Source organism: Neovison vison, chromosome 2 (assembly GCF_020171115.1).
Source record: "Neovison vison isolate M4711 chromosome 2, ASM_NN_V1, whole genome shotgun sequence".
Classification (NCBI taxonomy): Eukaryota; Metazoa; Chordata; class Mammalia; order Carnivora; family Mustelidae; genus Neogale; species Neogale vison.
In genome coordinates, this window is record NC_058092.1 from 230040382 (window position 1) to 230062498 (window position 22117).

Here is a 22117-nt window from a genome sequence, read left to right on the forward strand (position 1 = left end):
TGCCCCGAGCACAGAGGAGAGAGACAGAGCAGAACGTGCAAAATGAAAGCTGCTCCCCATCCCCAGCAGCTGGTCGCAGGAGTCATGTATTTTTTCAAGTATTTTCAAGACCAGAAGTGGAGTGATCTCCAGATTTAGAAATTGTTTATTTTAGGGCCATTCATCTCATTCCTTCTATCCATTTCACCCCGTCATATTCCTCTATTTGTTCTATAAACTTCTTGAGAGCCGGGGTTCTCCGCTTCTCCTCTTGGCCTCACACCCGATGCCTACGACAGTGCCTGGCATTCGGTCGCTGTCCCGAGCTAACAGACCAAAGTCAGAAAGGCTAACTGGGGCTTTCCGCTCTTGCCTTTCAGGATTTCCTGCAGGGTACAGAGGCCTACGCAGTCCCAACGTGAAGAAAACAGTGGAAAGCAGCACAGCCCCTCCCTGCTCGGGTGGGCAGCACCAAGTGGGCGGCGGGCGGACTTTGAAGGAGTCTGAACCGCTGAGCCCGGAACCTGAAGAAGGCGGAATCCAAGGTGGGGGAAAGTTGCACCCGACGGAACCAAACGGCGGCGCTCACGGAGCCACCCGGACTCTTTTAGGAAAGGAAGCGCAGGGGCCGCCGCTTCCTGGTTGCCGGTGGGCGCGGAGGGCCGGGCTGAGCAGAGGCGATGTTGCCCTTCACTGTGAACTTCAAGGTGTCGGCGCGCACCCTCACGGGGGCCCTCAATGCTCACAACAAGGCGGCGGTGGACTGGTGAGGCCGCCGGGCTTCGAGGCCGCCGGGCTGGGCCATGAGTGTGTAGGGGAAGGGGAACAAGAGGTTTCACCCCCTGGTTCCTTTGGCCTCGCCAAGCCTGGGTGCTGCCCTCGCGCTACAGGGTTTCTTTAAATGCTGGGGTTTTGTTGTTACTATGAAAACAGGAAATGCCCCAGGTGTGAACCTTCCTTGTGCGAATCTAGTGGCCCTGTTTCTCTCAGACGTGTTTCTCTTTCCCCAAGCCTGCCTTCCCATCCCATCCGCCCGTCTTCACCGGCCCTCCCCACTCCAGGCTCCTCTGCTCCCCGTCTCCTCCCCAGTTTATTTTTCCCCTTTCTCTCCTCCATATCCCTGCTTCTTACCTTTCGTCATTCCACAACTTGCCAGGCCCTGTGCCAGGCGCCTGTACCCTCACCTGTCATCTCACCTTGACCTTCTCACTGTAAACTAGCACTGCACCTCTGGACGTTAGGGCTTAGCTATAAAGCGAAATTCTGCAGGTGGGGCTGCTGGGAATGTTGGCAAGAGGGAGGAAACCTTCTCTCCAGTGTTTGTTCTTGTATCTGGTTGGAAGGGCCAGGACTAGTCACAGATGCTTACGGAACATGATCTCAGGGACTTTGGTGGTGAGTGCTCAGGGTTCGAAGTTGAGTAAGACAAGGTGCGTGTCCTTAAAGACAAATAGACGGCAGGGGTTTGTTTATACGTCTTCGGGGTGTCTGTGCATGTCACTTAGAATCTTTTTTTTCTCCACATGAAAAACGAATGTCAGCATTTCTAGGTTAGCTGGACATTGTATTTAAATGGGATAAGGCAAAAAACTGGCCTGTATGCTTCGATAATGATTTTGTTCATGGTAGTACGTATTAGATTTGTGATTGATTCTAGCCTGCCTCTTGGCAAGAGAGAAGTCTTTGTTTTGTGCTTAAATTTTAATATCACTGTTTTGTTAGGGGCTGGCAAGGTTTAATTGCTTATGGATGTCACTCACTTGTGGTAGTGATCGATTCCAATACTGCCCAAACTCTTCAAGTTTTAGAAAAACATAAAGCTGATGTGGTCAAGGTAAGTCAAATCCCACTTTCACCCTATAACATGTTGCCTATTCTGAAGTTTTAAATATCACTAGATTCTTATTAAGTGATATATGTAAATGTTAAATAGCTTTTAAACATAATAATTCATTTGGGGTAGCCTCACAGTTCCATATAAATGATTTAATGACAATCCAGGATGAGCTATTAAATACTAGGTCTTAGGTGATTTTAAAGATGATGGATAACACCTGTTCCGCCATTTACCAGAACACTCACTGATTCATTCATTAGTTTTGAGCACTTAGCATATGCTAAGGATATAGAGATGAAAGCCCTCAAGCAATTCGTTGTCTAGTGAGGAACAATGAAGACACAGACATACAGTATGCTAAGTGAATGCATAGGGACAAAGGAGGCTACCTAACACCTAGTTGTAGGGATTAGGGGAGGATCACAGCAGTCTTTCCAGTTTAGGGACTGGTAAACAGTAGTTAACCAAGTGAAGAATGGGAGGAGTACCACAGGTAAAAAGAAGACTGTACACAATGGTAAGTAATGGGGTATAAAGATGGCTAGAAGTTGGGATATGGCCAAAGGATGATAGAAGGGGAAGCATCCAGGGAAATTGATCTGTCCTAAAAGTATTAGAAGGTTCTGAAGGAATTTGGATTTTTAACTAGGCAATTGATAAGGCTGTGCTTGTATTCAAGAAAAATTTACTCTGGCAGCAGTGGAGGATTTCTTGGAGAAATACAAGATGAGGCAGTGAGATCATTTAGGAGACTTCTGCAGAGATTTTGGCAGGAAATTCTAAGGGCCTAAAATAATGCTGAGGCAGGAAAGAGTCATATTCAGGACCTGCTGAAGAAATAAACTGGATAGCTTTTATAGTAATCAGCTTAGGGAGAGTCAGGGACTAGAATGATTCCAAGTTCTCTTTGAATAACCGAATGATAGCGTTGCTATGACAAGGGGAATAGGTGTGAAATCAGTGAGTTTAAGTTTTCAACATGCAAAGCCTGAGACGCCTGGTGCAATTGAATTACAGTGATCTGAAATCTTAGGGAAGATTAGAGATCAAGATCTGGGGGTTTTGGTTTATTTCTTTTTGATAACAGCTTTATTGAGATATAGCATAACATTTACCAGCTTATAGTGTACAATTCCATGGTTTTTAATATAGTCATAGAATTATGTAGCCAGCACTGCAGTTACATCACACTGAGAAGAAACCCTGCATCTGTTAGTAGCTGCTCCCCATCCCCTCATTCCTGTCATCCTTAGGTATCCAGTAAAATACTTTCTGTCTCTAGATTTGTCTATTCTAGACACTTCATATAAATGAAATGACACAATATGTGTCCTTTTGTGCCTAGCTTCCTTCCCCTTTCATTCAACGTTCATTTGTGTTTTAGCATGTGTCAGTACTCTGTACCTTTTTATTGGTGAATAATATTCTACTCTACCAGCATACCACATTCATGTATTAATGGACATTTGGATATTTCTCACTTTTTAGGCATTATGAATAATGTTGCTGTGAACATTAATTACAAGTTTTTGTGTGAACATGTGTTTTCATTTCTCTTGAGTATGTGTAAAGAGGAGTGAAATTTCTGACTCATATGGTAACTTTGTGTTTAGCTTTTTGAGAAACTTCCAGATTTTCCAAAGAGGCTATACCATTTTACATTCCTACTTACTGTATATGAGGATTCTAGTTTCTCCACATACTCACCAACATTTGTTATTATCTGTTCTTTTGATACTAGCCATCCTGTTGGATGTGAAGAGGTTCTCACTGTGGTTTTGGTTTGCATTTCCCTGGTGGCTAATGATGTTGGGCATCTTTTCATGTTGTTAATTGGACATTTGTATATCTTCTTTGAAAAGTGTCTCTTCAGTCCTTGGCACATTTTAAATTGTCTTTTAATTATTGAGCTATTAGAATTCTTTATGTCTTCTACATAGAAGTTCCGTGTGAGATGCATGGTTGGTAAATATTTTCTCTCATTCTGTAAGCTGTTTTATACTTTCTTGATGGTGTCCAGTGAAACAGTAAAGTTTTTAATTTTGATGTCCAATTTATCTATTTTTCTTCCATTGTTAAGATTTCATCTTTGTTTTCTTCTAAGAATTTTATCGTTTTAGCTCTTGCATTCAGGTTCTTGATCCATTTTGAGTTAATTTTTATATGTAATGTGAAGTAGGGAGAAATGCAGCTGATTTTTACATATTGACCTATGTCCTGTCGCCTTGCTAAACCCATTAGATCTAGTAACTTTTGAGGGGATTTTTTACATAGACAATTATGTTATCTGCAGATAATGACAGTTTAGTTTTTTTCATTGATAATCTGTGTGTCTTCTATTTTTCTTTTCTTGTCATATTGCACTGGCTAGGGTTGATACTATAACATACAGGAGTAGTGAGATGATACTCTTGCCTTGTTCCTGAACCTGGGGTGAAGGCATTCAGTCTCCTGTCATTAAGTAGACATAGGAATTTATTTTGAAAAAATATATTCTCCCTCCCCTCCATTTCCCTGATCTTTTTGGCATTTCTGGCATTTTTATTTCTTTATGTGGATCCAAGTTTCAGTCTGGTATTATATTCCCTTTGCCTGAAGAATTTCCTCAAAGTTCTTAAGGTGTTTATCTAATATAGGTTGAGTCTCTTGGTTTTTATTTGCCTATGAAGATGTTTCACCCATTTTTGATCTTGTGATACTTGAAAGATATTCCACTGTCTTTCAGCTTGCATAATTTCTGCGAGAAATTCTTATCTTTATTTCTCTACCTGCAGTGTATGTTTTCTTGTCTGACTGCCTTCAAGACTTTCTCTTTATCCTCAGTTTTCAGCAGTTTGATTATGATATATCTAGGTGATTAAAAAAATACCACACACACACACACACACACACTGCTTGGGGTTTACCTGAATGGAATTCAAGCACTTATATACATAGATGCAATCGATTCTTATCCATGATAGTTTTATTCTGTAAAGTTGCTGCAAACACTGAAATTAACAAATACTGAAATGTTGATTGCTCATAGGGGAAATACAGGTTAGGTTCCTGTGAGCCTCTTGTCACAAAATTTTCATCAACTGAGCAATATATAACTTTGTTTTGTGTTTGTTTTGTTAATTCATTAACATTGAACTCAGAGGCAGCAGCACTAGAAATCCTGTCTGAACAGAGCTTATCCACCATGTTTGTTCCATAACACACATCAGAACTTCTTGTGCTTGGGACCACTAGGCAGCACTTCACCATGTGCTTGGGAACCATTTTGTATTTGAACAGTGAAATCATCAATAAAGAGCACAGAAATGCACCTCCCTCCCCAAAAAAAGTCGTGCTGTATAGACCACAAAAAAGATATTCGTTTGCATTATGAGAGCTGAAATAAGAACATTTTGTTTCACCTGGGAATACACATGTATGTTGGGTCACTGAAATTTCTCACCACTCTGCATGTGTCTGATTGTGGAAATGCTGCAAGTATTACTTTTTAAAATGAAATCACAAATTTCAGTGAGTGGTCAAACACATCAGCAAAGAATGCTGATTGAATATACATACACTAAATATAAATGCACACACAAACACACATTCAAACATGTTAATGTGTGCATGTACACACTCTTACACATTTTATTTAAAAAAAAATTCTGGCCTGAGGAAAAGATGTATTATAACAGAATCTTAAGGCTTATCAACACTGATGTTCAGAAAACTTTTTTTTATTTCCATCTTTTTAATGAATTCTCTAGGAATACTATAAGAAAGGCACATGCTTCCTACCTTGGCATTACGTATGAGTGTGCGTTTACATATATGTACACACGCGTCTGTATACATACGGTTATATATGTATATATTTGAAGATTCTGTGGTGTTTGGGTTCATTTATTAAACACATGCTCGTTGAGCACTAGCTTTGGTGTGGATAGATCTGGGGATAGAAATGTGAACAAGGCCTGCCTGATCCTGCCCAATGGAGCTTATAGTTCATGGTTGGTGATGGGTCAAAATGGGGTAAACAAAGCCATTACAAATTGTTGTTTGTTAAATGCTTTGAAGAAGACAAACTGGTTGCTGATCTAGAACAGAGGGAAGGTTGTGGCCATGGAAGGCGATGGCTTAGGGTGAAATGAAGATGTATGTTTTATTCATGACTCTGTCAATATTTAATGCTCAGGATTAACCTGATTTGTGCTGGAATCTTGTGGTTTTTGTTGTAAAAACTCCATTCTTATGATATTGCTAGAGGTATGAAGCATTGTTTTTTTTTTTTAAAGGAAAAAGTTAACATCTTTTTTCCAGTTTCATGAGAAGGACAGCTAAAGGGCTTTTTGCTTGCTTTGTTTTTTCCATTTTTTCCTCTGCAAGGCTTTGGTAGTTCGAAGTTGTCTCCTTTTAATTAGGAGAGCAGAGTACAGAAAACCATTCTGCTTAATAATTTAGGCTTTTAGATGTTTTGTCATGATTAGATTTTATGATTATATTGCAACTTAAAAAAATCATAAATAATGAAAGTCTGACTTTTGAGATGGAAAACAGTTTCCTCTTAATTCTTCCTAAATATTTTTGTGACATAAGTGTAAAATGTAGTATGGGTTCTGGTTGATGTTTTATGAACATTGTGTTTAGTTTCATTGAATACAAGTATTTACTTGATATGATTTCTTCTTGATACTAGGTTAAATGGGCCAGGGAAAACTATCACCATAACATTGGCTCGCCATATTCCTTGCGCTTAGCTTCTGCTGATGTCAATGGAAAGATCATCGTTTGGGATGTAGCAGCAGGAGTAGCTCAGTGTGAGATCCAAGAGCACGCCAAACCTATCCAGGGTGAGGAAAGACTGTGCTCTGCTAAGTGTTTGTATTATCACACTTACTCTTAGAGTGTTTTTTTTCCCTTTTAATTTCATCACTTCCCAGTTAACTCTTGATTTTGTTTAGCGTGTTTTATTGACCTGTCTAGCTTTCTTATCAATGTATTTCCATGCATATTTCCTCAAATCTCAGCTGATTTTTGCTTTTAGTAAATTGCATTAATTGTAACATTGGCCTCAATCAAGCATGATGAGAAAAATTAAGCTGCTGTAAAAGTCTTATAATCTAAGCTGTGATAAAGTATACTTGGCTGAATTGCTATTTTAAATTAACCCTCAATACTTACTTTCCATTATTAGATTTTATTTTCATTTTTGTATAGATCATTTGCTTATGTTACTGACCTCAAACCAATACAGTATCTTTTGACTCAGGGCTTTGACTAAGTGGCTGTCTTGACTGAGTGAATTTTTTAAATGACTGTTTAAAAAATATTTGTCGAGTACTTTGTACTAGATACTGAACAAGATATTTATGGTCTTTATTATCATGTAAAAAACATGAAGCTCTGCAAAGTTCCATTAAGTAATTTCACAAAGATGTTAGGAGAGTCTGATGTTGATCATGGCCAGCACAGTCTTTGATGCAAAGTTTTAAGTAATGATTAGTGAAAATTGTCTTGTATTTTCTTTAAAGTAATTTGAAAATGTTTCTCTCGAGATTCTAATGTCCAGACAGCGCATCTTAATATAAAACTACACTTTTCCTGTGCAGTCTTGACATATATACACATATATGGAACATGGGGAGAGAAGTTAGGATTTTAAGAACTTTGGGGGAAAAAAGCAAAAACAAATCCTAAATGTCAAGTATACATTAACCAAGTGTTCTGAAGTGATTTCTGAATTTTGCCTTCATCTGGTCTTTACAGATGTTCAATGGTTATGGAATCAAGATGCTTCCCGAGATTTACTACTTGCTATCCACCCACCAAATTATATTGTGCTCTGGAATGCGGATACTGGCACCAAACTGTGGAAGAAGAGCTATGCAGATAACATCCTTTCTTTTTCTTTTGACCCTTTTGATCCCTCCCATTTAACTTGTGAGTAATACATCTAATACAGATACTAAATCATAATCCCATATCATTTGCAAGTATTTTGATGGCTAGAATTTTAAATGCACAAGCTATACCTTCACTGTGTTGAATTTCTAAATAGACTTCGAGTAGCTGGGGAGAGAGTTGCTGTGCTGTTCTAATTCGGGCTTAATGAAATTTGTTTTTCTAGGAACACATAAAGAACTTGAGTCAAAGGTTTCGTTTAGTATGTGGCCAAATTCAGTTCTTCCCTCTAAAAAATCATTTAAATTCATGCTTGTGTTTTCAGTGCCATAAACAGATGCGTGTGTGGCACAGAATAAGCCCAAGGGAATTTTTTCTTGCAGAGGTTATTTTTGCCCGTGTGCTCTTAGTGTTTTCACCGAGCCGCTGATCTAAAAACGTGATTTGTTTTTAGACCCATGTTTTGTTTTGTTTTTAATTTATTTTTTATTTATTTTCAGCATAACGGTATTCATTATTTTTGCACCACACCCAGTGCTCCATGCAATCTGTGCCCTCTATAATACCCACCATCTGGTACCCCGACCTCCCACCCCCCCCCACCCCTTCAAAACCCTCAGATTGTTTTTCAGAGTCCATAGTCTCTTAAGGTTCACAGGCCCTTCCAATTTCCCCCAACTCCCTTCTCCTCTCTATATCCCCATGTCCTCCATACCATTCTATGGAGTATTATGCCTGCATCAGAAAGGACGAATACCCAACTTTTTGTAGCGACATGGATGGGACTGGGAGAGATCATGCTGAGTGAAATAAGTCAAGCAGAGAGAGTCAGTTATCATATGGTTTCACTTATTGGTGGAGCATAACAAATAGACACGTTTTTGTGATTAAATGATTTGGGAAATATTCTTCATTCAATTATCCAATGGGCATTCCTTGAGCTATTACTATATCCTAGGTGTAAAAAGAATGAAGGGGAATGGGAGGGACGGGAATAGGCAGGTGGTTGTATTAGATAAAGTGGTCAGAGTAGGCTTGATTTTGATAAGTGATCAAAAATTGGATTTTTTGGGGGGCGCCTGGGTGGCTCAGTGGGTTAAAGCCTCTGCCTTCGGCTCAGGTCATGATCCCAGGGTCCTGGGATCGAGCCCCACGTCGTCGGGCTCTCTGCTCTGCAGGGAGCCTGCTTCCTCCTCTCTCTCTGCCTGCCTGCCTCTCTGCCTACCTGTGATCTCTATCTGTCAAATAAATAAATAAATAATCTAAAAAAAAAAAAAATTTGGATTTTTTGGAAAGAGGTAAGGGAATTAGTTGCGGGAGAGAATGTTTCTCCTGAATTTGAATGACTCAGAATTCTAACTTTTATCTACCAGCATTTGTTATTACTGAGTGTATATTTGTGTGCTGAAGAAGGAAGAGAAATGCGTACCTGCAGAAACTAAAATGGGAAACCCAACTGTGGAGTTACGGTGGTGTGTGGTTAGGTGTTGTGTCTATATACACGTATATGGTGTGTGTATGTGCACGTGTGCGTGCGTGCACTCACTCCTTAGTGTGCTGTGAAGTGCAGTGCTGTGGGAACACAGAGAAGGGCTGCTTTAGCTGATCCACTGACTGAGGGAGGGCATCACAAAAGAAGAGCAATGAATGAGACCTTGGAAGGGAGTCCTGTCATCTGAAAAGGAGATAAGGCCTCAGGCTAACTTGACTGCATCTCTAATTTGGTTGATGAAAGCACAGTATATTTTAAAGCGTCCGTTCACCTAACATCTTTGATTTATTCATACCGAATGTGCTAGGGCTGTCATAACTCTTGAATACTTCTTTGCTCCCTGTGCTTAAACCAGCCTCACTAACTGCAGGGAGCCAGGAGAGATGAGATTTCTGTTATCCGTGTATTAGCCCCAGTTTTGAGGGAGATTATTTTTCAGTCATAAAAAGGCAAAATTTGTATTGCTAAATGTGGTGCTGCCTTGTTGAATACTTCTGTTTCCTGTACTCGTAGTAAGCCATTGTTGGCTCTCTATTTTTACTCTGGATATAAAGAGAAAAAGAACACTCTTGTACTTCCTGAGGTTCAGTCTGATGCTCCAAAAGAAAAAAGGAAATGTGTATTTAGACTGATCAGCTCATGATACTCATAAAAAATTAGTACCACATCAAATATTTGAACTCAGAACTAAGTGTGATAGGCAAAGCCTCTTAGTATGGGATTTTTTTTTTTCTTCTGTGAATTTTATATTCTGAAAAGTCTTGGATTTGAAGTTACAGGATATAATGAGGAAAGGTTTTTAATGAAAGTCCGTGCACTGAATTTATTTGGAAGAACAAACATTTGTTCATTCTGCTAGTAACCTTCTGATATCTTTTTAATATAAAACATTAATTTAGAAAGCTGAGTGTGGAGGCCTCTGATGAATTGTAATGAACCACCTGTTTCACTTCAACTTGGAGAACATTTCAGTTACGACTACATTATACTGCCAGTTCTATATTATTAAAATTATCATTACCTTGCTTTCAAAATTGTATTGGAATAAAACTCTGTGCTAAACTTGATTAAACTTTAATCAGAGTTTTGCTTCTCTCAATACAGTGCTCACCAGCGAGGGTATTGTATTCATCTCAGACTTCTCTCCAGCCAAGCCTCCTTCGGGCCCCGGGAAAAAAGTTTACATATCCAGCCCACATTCCAGCCCGGCTCATAATAAGCTAGCTGCAGCCACAGGGGCCAAGAAGGCTCTTAATAAAGTAAAAATCTTAATCACGCAGGAGAAGCCTAGGTAAGTTACAAGTATAAAACTAACCATTTAGTTCATCTATTTCTCATCCATTCAAGAAACGTCATTTTTGAAGATGTACTAATATTGATTTTATTCTTTACCTCACCCTTTCTCCTTTCCAGTTTTGAATTTATATGGAGGAGGAGAATATTCTCTCTGTCTCTTCCCCAAGGAGGAGGTTCCACTTTGATGTGGCTCCTTTGTTTTCAGTTATTATGCTAACCTCTCCCCTACTACTGATTTTTGCAGATGACAGTTTCTGACTTCTGATTTTTAAATCTGAAAACAGAAAATGAAGATTCCACAGTTGGCAATTGAATACATTTAAAAAATTGGGGACAAAAGCTGGATTTTCATTTTAAATATGTTTTCCTGACTTAAGTGCTCCATCTCATGAGCTAGTAAAATATGGGTGTTTTTCTTATGCATGTAAAGATGTTTCTCATACTGGTTAAGAGCCAGGATTCTAGGGGAAATTATAGCCGTGTGACTCAGAATTCTTTTTTTTTTTTTAATATCTTATTTATTATTTATTTGACAGGCAGAGATCACAAGTAGGCAGAGAGGCAGGCAGAGAGAGAGGAGGAAGCAGGCTTCCTGCTAAGCAGAGAGCCTGATGTGGGGCTCGATCCCAGGACCCTGGGATCATGACCTGAACCGAAGGCAGAGGCTTAACCCACTAAGCCGCCCAGGTGTCCCAGAATTCTTTAATCTTGCACAAATTACACTTTCCCAATCTCTAAAACAGCATTTTATAGGATTTTATATGGTTGTTGTAAGGATTAACATACAGTAACTTAGGTACTTAATGTAGTGGCTAATAATTTTAGTAACCATTTATTTGGTAAATACTACCTATTATTGTTTATTTCAGAAATGGCAACTGAATAAAATTTTATTTTAAGTAACTAATCTTATGCATTGGAAATAGACTTCAGTTTTCTTTCCTAGAGAGCTATGATCTTATATTTTTATTGCTTTGGCAGTTTTTTGGCATTCATTTTAAAAAGACTCTTACTTTTAATATGCTAAGATTATTCTGTCTAGATTTTGTGGGTAATTATCTGAAAAATCTATGGTCAAATACAGATTGTTCTGCAAGTATATTCTGAATTTATATATAAATATCATCTTTATGTATTAAACCATAGGCTCATTAATTTCACCATATTATCCCCCACCCTGTGCCATAATAATTGGATTGCTCCTTACGTATTTTAAGAGAATTTTCTATTTATTTTTCATTGGTTCTATGTTATAGATAAATCTTTTAGAGTCTGAATTGTTTGAATTGTTTTATATTATGATTTGTGTGTATTATATCTTCTCATATGAGTCATATGTTCATTTTGAGTTTTGGGGAAATGAATTATTAATCCCTTCAAATAGAACTGCTCCAGGTGCTTTTACATTCATTATTACATGGGATCCTGCTGTAGTTCTGGGCAGTAATACTGTGTCTGTTTTATAAGTGAGGAAATTGAGCTGCACATTGTTTTAAATACGTTCCTCAAGCTTACCCAACTAGGAAGTGGCAGAGCCAAGATTTTAATGCAATCCATGCTCCTCTTTTTAGTCCTCTAATCTAACTTTATTTTATTTTATTTTTGGCACAAAGAGGTGGTTTTATTAAAGCCTGGGGACAGAACCCATGGGCAGAAAAGAGCTGCCTAACTTTATTCCTATTGAAATAGGTTTAAGAAGGTTATGATTGAATATATGCAAGTCACAAATGGCTGAAATGATTCTTGAGACTCTTGAACTATCTACAATCTTTATAAAGTTTTATCGATTTTATTTACATAGAAGAAAATACTGTGATAAGTGAATAAAATACCCCACTTTGTTTCAAAAAAGATTTAAGGTGGCTTAGAAGTGAATGAAGGCAGAGGGGAGGAAGTGACATGCCCAAGGTCATATAGGTAATCCATTGACTCCTGGTCCAAGGGCCCTAATTGCCCAGATTGCTTTGTTCTGATGCTGAGTATTGATTTCAGCAATCTGTTTGGTACTTCTAATTGCAAAATAAAAATAAAACTACTGGTTTTGTCACTTTATAGCCTTACTACTTAAATTTTTAAAAAATTTTAAATGTATCTCTATCCAGTCTGTGCATTACCATTTGTCATAATTTGGGTTTTGGCACATAGTAGAGATCTTAGTTTTAGATGCTAGTCCCTGTTGGTCATTTCAGGAAACAATTGTATCTTCTCATTGATAGTTATGTGGAAAGGACAAAATTCAGTCCTTTATTAGCTTTTTCTGATATGAATAAAGTCTTTGACTTATTTCTTATTTCTTGATGCCTAAAGTATGTTTACTTTTTTCAGTGCTGAATTTATAACTCTAAATGATTGCCTTCAGTTGGCATATCTGCCTTCCAAGAGAAATCACATGTTGTTACTCTATCCTCGGGAGATTTTAATCCTTGACCTTGAGGTGAATCAAACAGTGGGTGTGATTGCAATAGAACGAACAGGAGTTCCATTTCTGCAGGTATGTTTGATCTAAAAGTTCTATATCTCCAAGTTGGTCATGAATATTATAGACAGTAAAAACATAATCTTGCAGAAATCCTTAGTTCCACTTTCTCTTTTCTATTTATTTAAAAATTAACAATGTTACCTGGGTGGCTCAGTTGGTTAAGTGCCTGCCTTTGGCTCAGGTCATGATCCCAGCGTCCTGGGATCAGGCCCCGCATTGAGCTTCCTGCTCAGCGGGGAGTCTGCTTCTGTCTCTCCCCTTTCCCCCACTCATGCTCACACTCTCAAATGAGTAAAATCTTTAAAAAAAAATAAATTAACAGTGTTACTGTATTCCTATTTTTCTGCACTTTTGATTTATGTGATTTACCTTAGAAATTCTTCTGACTGATCTGGAGATATTTATTGAACTATTTAAGTTTCCTGGATAAAGTCAAATTTTTATGATTATGAATGGATGGTTTTTCTTTGTTTTTTAGAGATTTATTTATTACAGAGAGAGGGAGCGTGCACACGCACATGCGTGTGAGTACCGTCAAGCCAAGGGGTGGGGGTTGGAGGGTGCAGAGGCAGAGAGAACCCTGAAGCAACTCCCTGCTGAGTGTGGAGCCTGATGGCGGGGCTTGATCCCAGGACCCTGAGATCGTGATCTGAGCTGAAATTAAGAGTTGGCTGCTCAAGGGACTGAGCACCCCCCAGGTGTGCCATAAATGGAATTTTTGAATAATTCATTTAATTTTCAAGCTTGGGGATTATGTATGTATTTTTGTTTTTTTTTTTCTTTTTTTTTTTTCCTGTCCATATTCTCTAAATATGCTTCCCGGCATATACTTTTTAATCTATTGTGTTTTTTAAAATGAATACATTATCTGTTTAAAGGTAATACCCTGCTTTCAGCGTGATGGGTTATTTTGCCTCCATGAAAATGGTTGTATAACTTTACGTGTTCGAAGATCTTATAATAGTGTTTTTACCACTTCAAATGAGGAACCAGGTGAGTTTATATCTTAGAATAATACTAGAATATTTTTCTCCAGAATTTCATAAGCTGTCATGTGGCGGATACCAGCCAAAGCATAGAGTTAATGGTAATCCTGGCCTTGGGAAAGTAGAATATGATTGTAAAATGGGGCATAAAAAAGCATAAAGCCATGGTTAATTTCATGGTTTTATAATAGTGCCCCTCCTATAGGCAGCAAAGAAAGTAATATTTTGTAATTACTTAATTGTATCCATGAGCCAAGTAGATATTATCTTTGTGTCTTTTTCTTCAGCACAAGTGGAGCCTTTTAAAATACCTTTATTATTACACCCCTGACTTTTCTGCTTTAGGAATGTCCATTGTAAAATGACATAGGTTAGTAAGTCTCCAGGGTATTGTCAGTTTCAATCTTATCCTGGAGAATGAAAGCACTGTGTTAAAATGATGTACTTCTAAAAGCATAAGCGACTTTCATGACTTTTGTAGAGTACCATTATTTTCAGGCTTACTGAGGCCACTATAAATTATGATGACCTCTAGTGTACTGTACATTATTTGGTCATATCACTGTTGATCCTTTATCAAAGCTGTTTTCTTTGTTTTAATGATATTAAAAAATATATATTGATTGTAGTTTTTATTTTGGAAACTAAACTTGGTGTGGACAGCCATTAAATGCATCATATTTATATTCTGAAGAAATTAGTAATACTTGTAAAAGGAGAAGGCATTTTTGACAAACTGTGTGCTAGTGAAGGAATGATGTTCTTTTTAGTTGAGGTTTTATTTAAATTAAAGCAAATAGTAGTGATACTGCTGTGTTGCTTTCTGATATTTAAAAGAAAACAATACTATGTTAAGATCCAGATCCTGTCCAGGAGCTTACCTATGATTTACGAAGCCAGTGCGATGCAATCAGGGTGACAAAAACTGTCCGTCCCTTCAGTATGGTGTGTTGTCCTGTCAATGAGAATGCAGCCGCCCTCATAGTGAGTGACGGCAGGGTCATGATATGGGAACTCAAGTCCGCCGTTTGTAATCGGAATTCACGGAGCAGGTAAGTGAGTGAATAGGATTGTTCTTTGGTTTGCTTTGTTACCTCTTTTTAGAAAATTACTAGAATCAGGGGCGCCTGGGGAGTTCAGTCGCCTTCTGCTCAGGTCATGATCTCAGGGTCCTGGGATCAAGCCCCATGTCAGGCTCTCTGCTCAGTGGGGAGCCTGCTTCTACCTCTCCTTCTGCTCCTCTCCCCGATGGTGCACGCTTGCTCGCTTGCTCTCTCAAATAAATAAATAAATAAATCTTTAAAAAAATTAGCAGAATCATGAAAATAGCAGGAACTTAAAAAAATTTTTTTAAGTGAGAATTTAGATTATTAGGGAATTATGTAAACCTCCTGGAAATATTTCACTGTGGGCAAGCTTAATAAATACTATAAGATTAATAAATACTATAAAAATGGATAGAATGCTATGATCTGAAACTAGTAATTTGAGTTACTAAACTATGACAGAGGTTTTAAATATGTAAAAACATGTAATTATTATGTCTTTGCAGTAGTTCTGGTGTATCACCTTTATATTCACCCGTGTCTTTCTGTGGAATTCCTGTAGGAGTGCTACAGAATAAGCTCCCAGACCTCTCCTTAGATAATATGATTGGTAAGCTATTTTTTCCCTCTAACATTTATGTTAGGTATTTTTCTTGAAGGGCAAAATTAATAGTTGCTGATTTGCAATTATTATAAAGTCAAAGTTAATATCTGAGAAAACTGGAATGTGGGATCATTTTTTTCCTCAATAAATCAGAGGATATGAAATATTTAAGCCGAAAAGCATATACTGGCATTACAGTTATTGGAATTAGAAAATGTTCATTCTTGAGAGACTCTTGATTTAAATGAAGGAGATGACATTAGGCATTTGAATACTAGATCTGTGCTGTGTCGAGGTATACCCCACTCCTCAGGGCCTTCCTGCAGTCTGGTCCCCTGGCTCAGAACTGAATATATACTCTTCTTCTCCCTTTCCGCTACTCCTAATTTAAAATTCGACTCAAGTGTGGCTTTCTTTAGTCTTTAGCCTGACTGAAATGTTCTTCATTTGCAGTCCCTGATGGCTATCTGTTGTTGGAATGGTGATTCTGTTTGTTTCCTCCAGTGAGTTATAAACTCTGTAAGTGTGGGACAGTGTTTGATTGCACTTTGTATCCCTAGCACCCAGCAAAGAGCCTTGTATATTCAAGACGTGCAGTGAACATTTATTGAAGGAATAAAGTGACTGAGCAGAATTAGAAAAAGTAATTTTAACATCATGACGTACATTTTTAAACTTCCGTGTTGGGGATTCAGCAAATTTATTTACAGATAAAATAATTGTTTCAGAGGGGCACCTGAGTGGCTCAGTGGGTTAAAGACTCTGCCTTCGGGGGTGCCTGGGTGGCTCAGAGGGTTAGGCCTTTGCTTTCGGCGCAGGTCACGATCTCAGGGTCCTGGGATCGAGCCCCGCATCGGGCTCTCTGCTCAGTGAGAGCCTGCTTCCTCCTCTCTCTCTCTCTGCCTGCCTTTCTGTCTACTTGTGATTTCTGTCTATCAACTAAATAAATAAAATCTTTAAAAAAAAAAAAAAAGACTCTGCCTTTGGCTCGGGTCATGATCCCGGGGTGCTGGGATCGAGCCCTGTATGGGGCTCTCTGCTCGGCAGGGAGCCTTCTTCCCTTCTTCTCTCTCTGCCTGCCTCTCTGCCTACTTGTGATCTCTGTCTGTCAAATAAATAAGTAAAATCTTTTTAAAAAATTTCATATAAAATTCATATATAAAAAATATATATATTAAAGGAAGAATGAAGATTTGTGATTTCAGATATTGTACAACTAGAAGTTGTAAATATGCCAAGCAATTTTGAAGTCTTAATTCTTTTAAAATTGTGGCCGTGGCTTATAAAGGATTTTCTTTGTCGTTATTTGTTCTTTCATAATGTAATTGAAGATCAGTATTTTTTGTTTAAATGCTAGATACATGATAATACTAGGAAGAACAGGGACACCTGGGTGGCGCAGTTGGTTAAACGACTGCCTCCGGCTCAGGGCGTGATCCTGGAGTCCCGGGATCGAGTCCCACATCAGGCTCCCAGCTCCATGGGGAGTCTGCTTCTCCCTCTGACCTTCTCCTCGCTCATGCTCTCTCTCACTGTCTCTCTCTCTCAAATAAATAAAATAAAATCTTAAAAAAAAAAAATACTAGGAAGAACATTACCTTATTAATCTTAATCATAAGTGGCATTTATTGCGTACTATGTTAAATACTGCGCTAAATGCCCTATGTATTACCTTAATAACCCTGCGAAGTAGGTAATATTATTATTTGTTTTATAAAGTGGAAACTGAGATCCAGAGAGATTTAAAAAAACTTGCCCCATACCAGAGAGCCAAGAAGAGGTCGCCCTAATCTTGACCCTCCTTGGCCATGGCCTCTAGTCCTGGCTACTCCACTGTGATCTTAGGTAAGACCTCACCTCTTCCAGGCCTTGGTTTTCTTGTAGTTCTTGCCATTTGTAAAATCCTTCTGTTCGATGACATTAACTTGTTTATTTAAAGTTCTTTCTCTTTACCTTCCAGACATAAATCTATATGAGGAAGTTTAGACACATACTTGTTTTGCAAAATTCATTTTATCAGTAATACAGTTTTCTGAGTTAATTGACCTTATCTCCACTTAATATAAAATATTAAAGTGAAAAGAACTATAAAATAAACAGTCATGCACAGAACTAATCAGTAATACAGAGCCCATGGGAGTTTGAAATTTCATGCTGTTTAAGTGTCTAAGTGATATAAAGTACATTTTTTTAAAAGACAAAAGGATACAGATTGTATACAGTTCCTGACAATGTAGTTGATTTGAAAGCACTAAATAAATAAAGCTCTGTTACTCAAAAACATGTTAATTAAAACTTTTAATTAAACTTCTAATTTGATATTCACAATGTCCTAGTGATAGTTGAAAGCAATTCAGCTAAATATAGAGGCCTGATTTATATTCATTGGGTACAGCCTGCTGCTTTTTAAGGCCTAATCTACCCTACCTTGTGAATTGCCTCTTATGGAAGAAGTTTGAAGAAAAATGATGGCCATTCCCGGGAGTCCATTCCAAGCTGTGGAGGGTTTGTAAATGTGGTACTTCTCTGTTGAACTCCATGTTCCTTTAGACTCCCATCTTCTGTTATCAAAGATTGACACCAACACCAGTCATATGATATCATGGGATCTTCTTATTTGGATTAAATTGATGGCCATTTTTTTCTGTACATCTTATGAATTTCAAAATACCCGCAGTTTGCCGCAGTATTAAAACAACTTTATAGCCTCTGAAGGTTACAGTATTCACAACCCCATCACCCGCTTATGGTAATTATTTACATTTTTCCCTTTCATGGGTGTGTGTGTGTTGTGGGTACATACACTCTCAGATATCCTTTGTTATGTATTTTTGACGACTATATCCCAGTATTCAAGAAAGGTTTATAGGCAGAAAATTTGTATACCCTTTTTAGTGAACGGTCTGGGTTTTGTGGTACTCATCATGTTCACATTTTGTTAGAATGGTTTTACTGAAGCCTTTTAGTTTGAAACTTAATAACCTGAGTATAATCGCTGTATCTGAAAATAATGCCCATTTAAGATTTAACTATCAACAGTGAACTTATATATTCTTTATATTATGTATTTGTATATTTGTGTAATTTATGTTACATATATTATATATGTAACAAATATATTTGTATATTATGTATTTGTATATTTGTGTAATTTATGTTACATATATTATTTATTTGATATCTTTATGTATGAAGTATTTAATTATAAAGCTTAGATTTTGTAATTACATTTATACATTGAAAAGATTTCTGATTAGAAACCTAAGTGAGTTCCTTGAACCTACAGTTGGTGATCACCAGTTTATGGATGGTTTAGAAAGTGCAGTAGATTGAAAAGCGACCCTTTAGAAAGGTGGTGTTAAGTTGGGAATGAGCTGCAGCATCCCACTCCCCAGAAGCTGGTCTCTGACCTGGGTCCCCCGATGCGCCTTGTTTGGTGCCTCATACTGGGAACTTCGGCTGACAAAAGTCCCTGAGTTCTGGTCCGCAGTCGTCCAGAGTAATCTGTGGTTTGAGGTGGCAGACAGTGCCGTTTCCGCCCCGGAGCCCAGTACAGAGCCATTGTTCAGCTGAGGCCCGTGGAGCGCCACCTGATACCTTGTAGACCTGAAAAGGGTTGCCGCTGCAATTTTCTTTACATTTTCTTTACATTTCAGAATACATTGTAATGAGTGTATTTGTACTTTTGCTCACCCCTCAGGACAAAGTGCCATTGCTGGGGAGGAGCATCCCAAAGGCCCCATTCTGCAGGAGGTGCACCTCCGCTTCCTGCTGACGGGACTGCTTTCCGGGCTGCCCTCCCCGCAGTTTGCCATCCGTATGTGCCCGCCGCTGACCACCAAAAACATCAAGGTGTATCAGCCACTGCTCGCCGTTGGTAAGTATTGGATCTATTCTTTTCTTAATCCTTCGTGCCTGTTTTATGTTTTATAAGACATTTAAGTGTGGTAGTGATTAGAAAATCCTTTATTTGAGGATAAGGAGTAAGAGGCCCCATGAAATCATATATATACTCATCTGAAAATATTTTTCTTCTTTTGTTTTAATGTCCTTTTAATCCACCCATCTTTTTATTTATTTTAAAAAATTTTTTAAATTTAATTTAATTTAATCTTTTTGTGTGTGTTCCAAAATTCTTTGTTTATGCATCATACCCAGTGCTCCATGCAATATGTGCCCTCCTTAATTCCCACCACCAGGCTCACCCAACCCCCCACCTCCCTCCCCTCCACACTTGATCTTAGCCAAAAGGCCGAGAAGCGATTCCTCCCTCCCCTCCAAAACCCTCAGTTTGTTTCTCAGAGTCCACAGTCTCTCATGGTTTGTCTCCCTCTCCGATTTCCCCCAACTCACTTCTCTTCATCTCCCCATGTCCTCCGTATTATTCCTTACGCTCCACAAGTAAGTGAAACAATAGGATAATTGACTCTCTCTGCTTGACTGACTTCACTCATCACAGTATTAACTCATCCACCTGACACTGGGTGATAGAGACACTGACCATGATGGGTACCTTTCTGAAATGTTAGGAGAATAATCTCTGCGTGATGCTAAATCCAGATTCCTTGTGTTTTTTAGTCCTAGTTAGTAGTTTAGTAATAGCAATGTTCTTCATTTGCCAAGAATTGTATATTGAACGTTGTTTAAAATGGCTATAGTTTCTTTAAGATTTGCCTTTTGGGTTGAAATTACATAGTTTTATATTTTTGATAGAAAATTGGTCTTGGTTTCAACCTCCTGTCACATTAATTTCATAATAATGTGAGTAATCTACTTCATAGATAAAAAACAAATTTTATTTGCTATTATGTACAGAAGGTTAAAATGGATTTCTCAAAAGTTTCAAAAAGTAGTATATTCATTTGAAATTGTCAACATTTTTTCTTAAGATGCTGTTCGTTGGCTTCTGGCTTTCTCTCTAGGTCTATAACATGATTTGTGTTTTGTTTTTTTTTCTAAAATGAAAGCCTCATCCACATTTATTTTGTTACTAGTAGGTCTTAGTTAGCTAACAGCCTACTCATGAGTACTAAGGCTCATTTGACTAATTGGTTTTGGCAGTATTCTGATTTTCCCAGTTTTTCCATTACTGTCTTCTGAAAGTAGTTTGCATTTTAAAGTTTGGTAGTCTGTGTGTACATGTGTCCAGATTTATATAAATGCAGATAAATATTTAGTTTTTGCTTTAGAAACTATTGACTTATATTAAACCTCTTAGAGAAATTTTAATTGAAATTTGTTAATGTACATTATAGTACATGTATATACAGTGTTCGTATACGTAAATTGTCAGTTAGGATTTTGTCAGTTTCTTGGAGAAAAGTACTTCTTGCCATAACTAGATAATTGAGAGCTAAGTCAGGGTCTGAGATTTCTGTTGTAGAATAAGCTGTATTTTACTTGTATAGTGTGATGATCAAGTCATTTATTGAATTTAGTATAATCACAAAGTAAAAAGAAAAAATATAAAATTAGTTCCTAAATTTTTGCACTCACTAGGCAAAGAGTCAGAGTTCCACTATGGAATTACTGCTCCTTGTGGAGCCCCTAGAATATTAGATCATAGGTTCAGCATCATTAAAACCTACAGAATGTAGGGGCACTTGGGTGGCTCAGTCATTTAAGCATCTGACTCTTGATTTTAGGTTAAGTCATGATCTCACTGTCATGGAATCGAGCCCTGCATAGAGCTCTGTGCTGTTCATAAAATCTGCTTAAGATTCTCTTTACTTGGGGCACCTGGGTGGCTCAGTTGGTTAAGCATCTTCCTTCATCTGGGGTCATGATTCCTGAGATTGAGACTGCATTGGGAATCCCTGCTCAGCGGGGAGCCTGCTTCTCCCTCTCCCTCTGCTTGTGCGCTCTCACTCTCTCTGTCAAATAATAAAATATTAAAAAAAATTCTCTCTCCTTCTCCTTCTACCCCTCCCTTTCATCCCCCCCCAGTTGTGCAAGTGTGCGAACATGCACGCATGTTGTCTTTCAAAAAAAACCTCCAAAAACCAACCCCCTCAAAAAGCAAAAAGCTTGCAGAATGCAAAAATCATTTTATTATGATGATCTGTTAATTGAAAAGTTTTAGTAATTCTTTAGATATTGTCTCAGTAATAGAAGGTATTACTGTGGAATAAATGATAAATGTAAACAAGTATAATACTATATTTTTCTAGAATAGTTCTGTAAAATATTTAATAAAGCATTTAGCAGCAGGTACACTAAAATTGAAACTTGCCTAGTGTTTTTATTTCTATTACTATTCTATCATTTCTACATTCTGTCATTCTGCGTGAATCCATTCATTTTTTTAAAGTCATGTGCAGTGAGAAAGTGATTGTCCAAGCAATTATATCGTTCACTTTCTTGCTTAACTTATAAAAACATTTTGAGGACTAAAACATTACTTTTCCAAGAATGGCCGTGTTCCTCCAGATTAAATTATAGACACACACTCTACCTGAGGCCATGAAAAGCTTTAGACATAAAATAACTACAAACTGAATTACAACAATAATAGA

At 37.9% G+C, this 22117-nt stretch overlaps 1 protein-coding gene across 1 annotated transcript in view; it reads left to right on the forward strand.

The window, feature by feature from the left end:
- The first annotated feature begins 605 nt into the window (after nt 1-605).
- Nucleotides 606-22117, forward strand: part of WDR11 (WD repeat domain 11) — a 59278-nt gene continuing 37766 nt past the window's right edge. The window contains exons 1-10 of the mRNA XM_044240636.1: nt 606-745; nt 1702-1813; nt 6495-6648; nt 7565-7738; nt 10296-10482; nt 12813-12978; nt 13845-13959; nt 14809-15004; nt 15505-15608; nt 19303-19479. Of these exons, the coding sequence (XP_044096571.1) occupies nt 660-745; nt 1702-1813; nt 6495-6648; nt 7565-7738; nt 10296-10482; nt 12813-12978; nt 13845-13959; nt 14809-15004; nt 15505-15608; nt 19303-19479 (1471 nt within the window). The 5' untranslated portion in view covers nt 606-659. The remainder of the gene's footprint in view (nt 746-1701; nt 1814-6494; nt 6649-7564; nt 7739-10295; nt 10483-12812; nt 12979-13844; nt 13960-14808; nt 15005-15504; nt 15609-19302; nt 19480-22117) is intronic.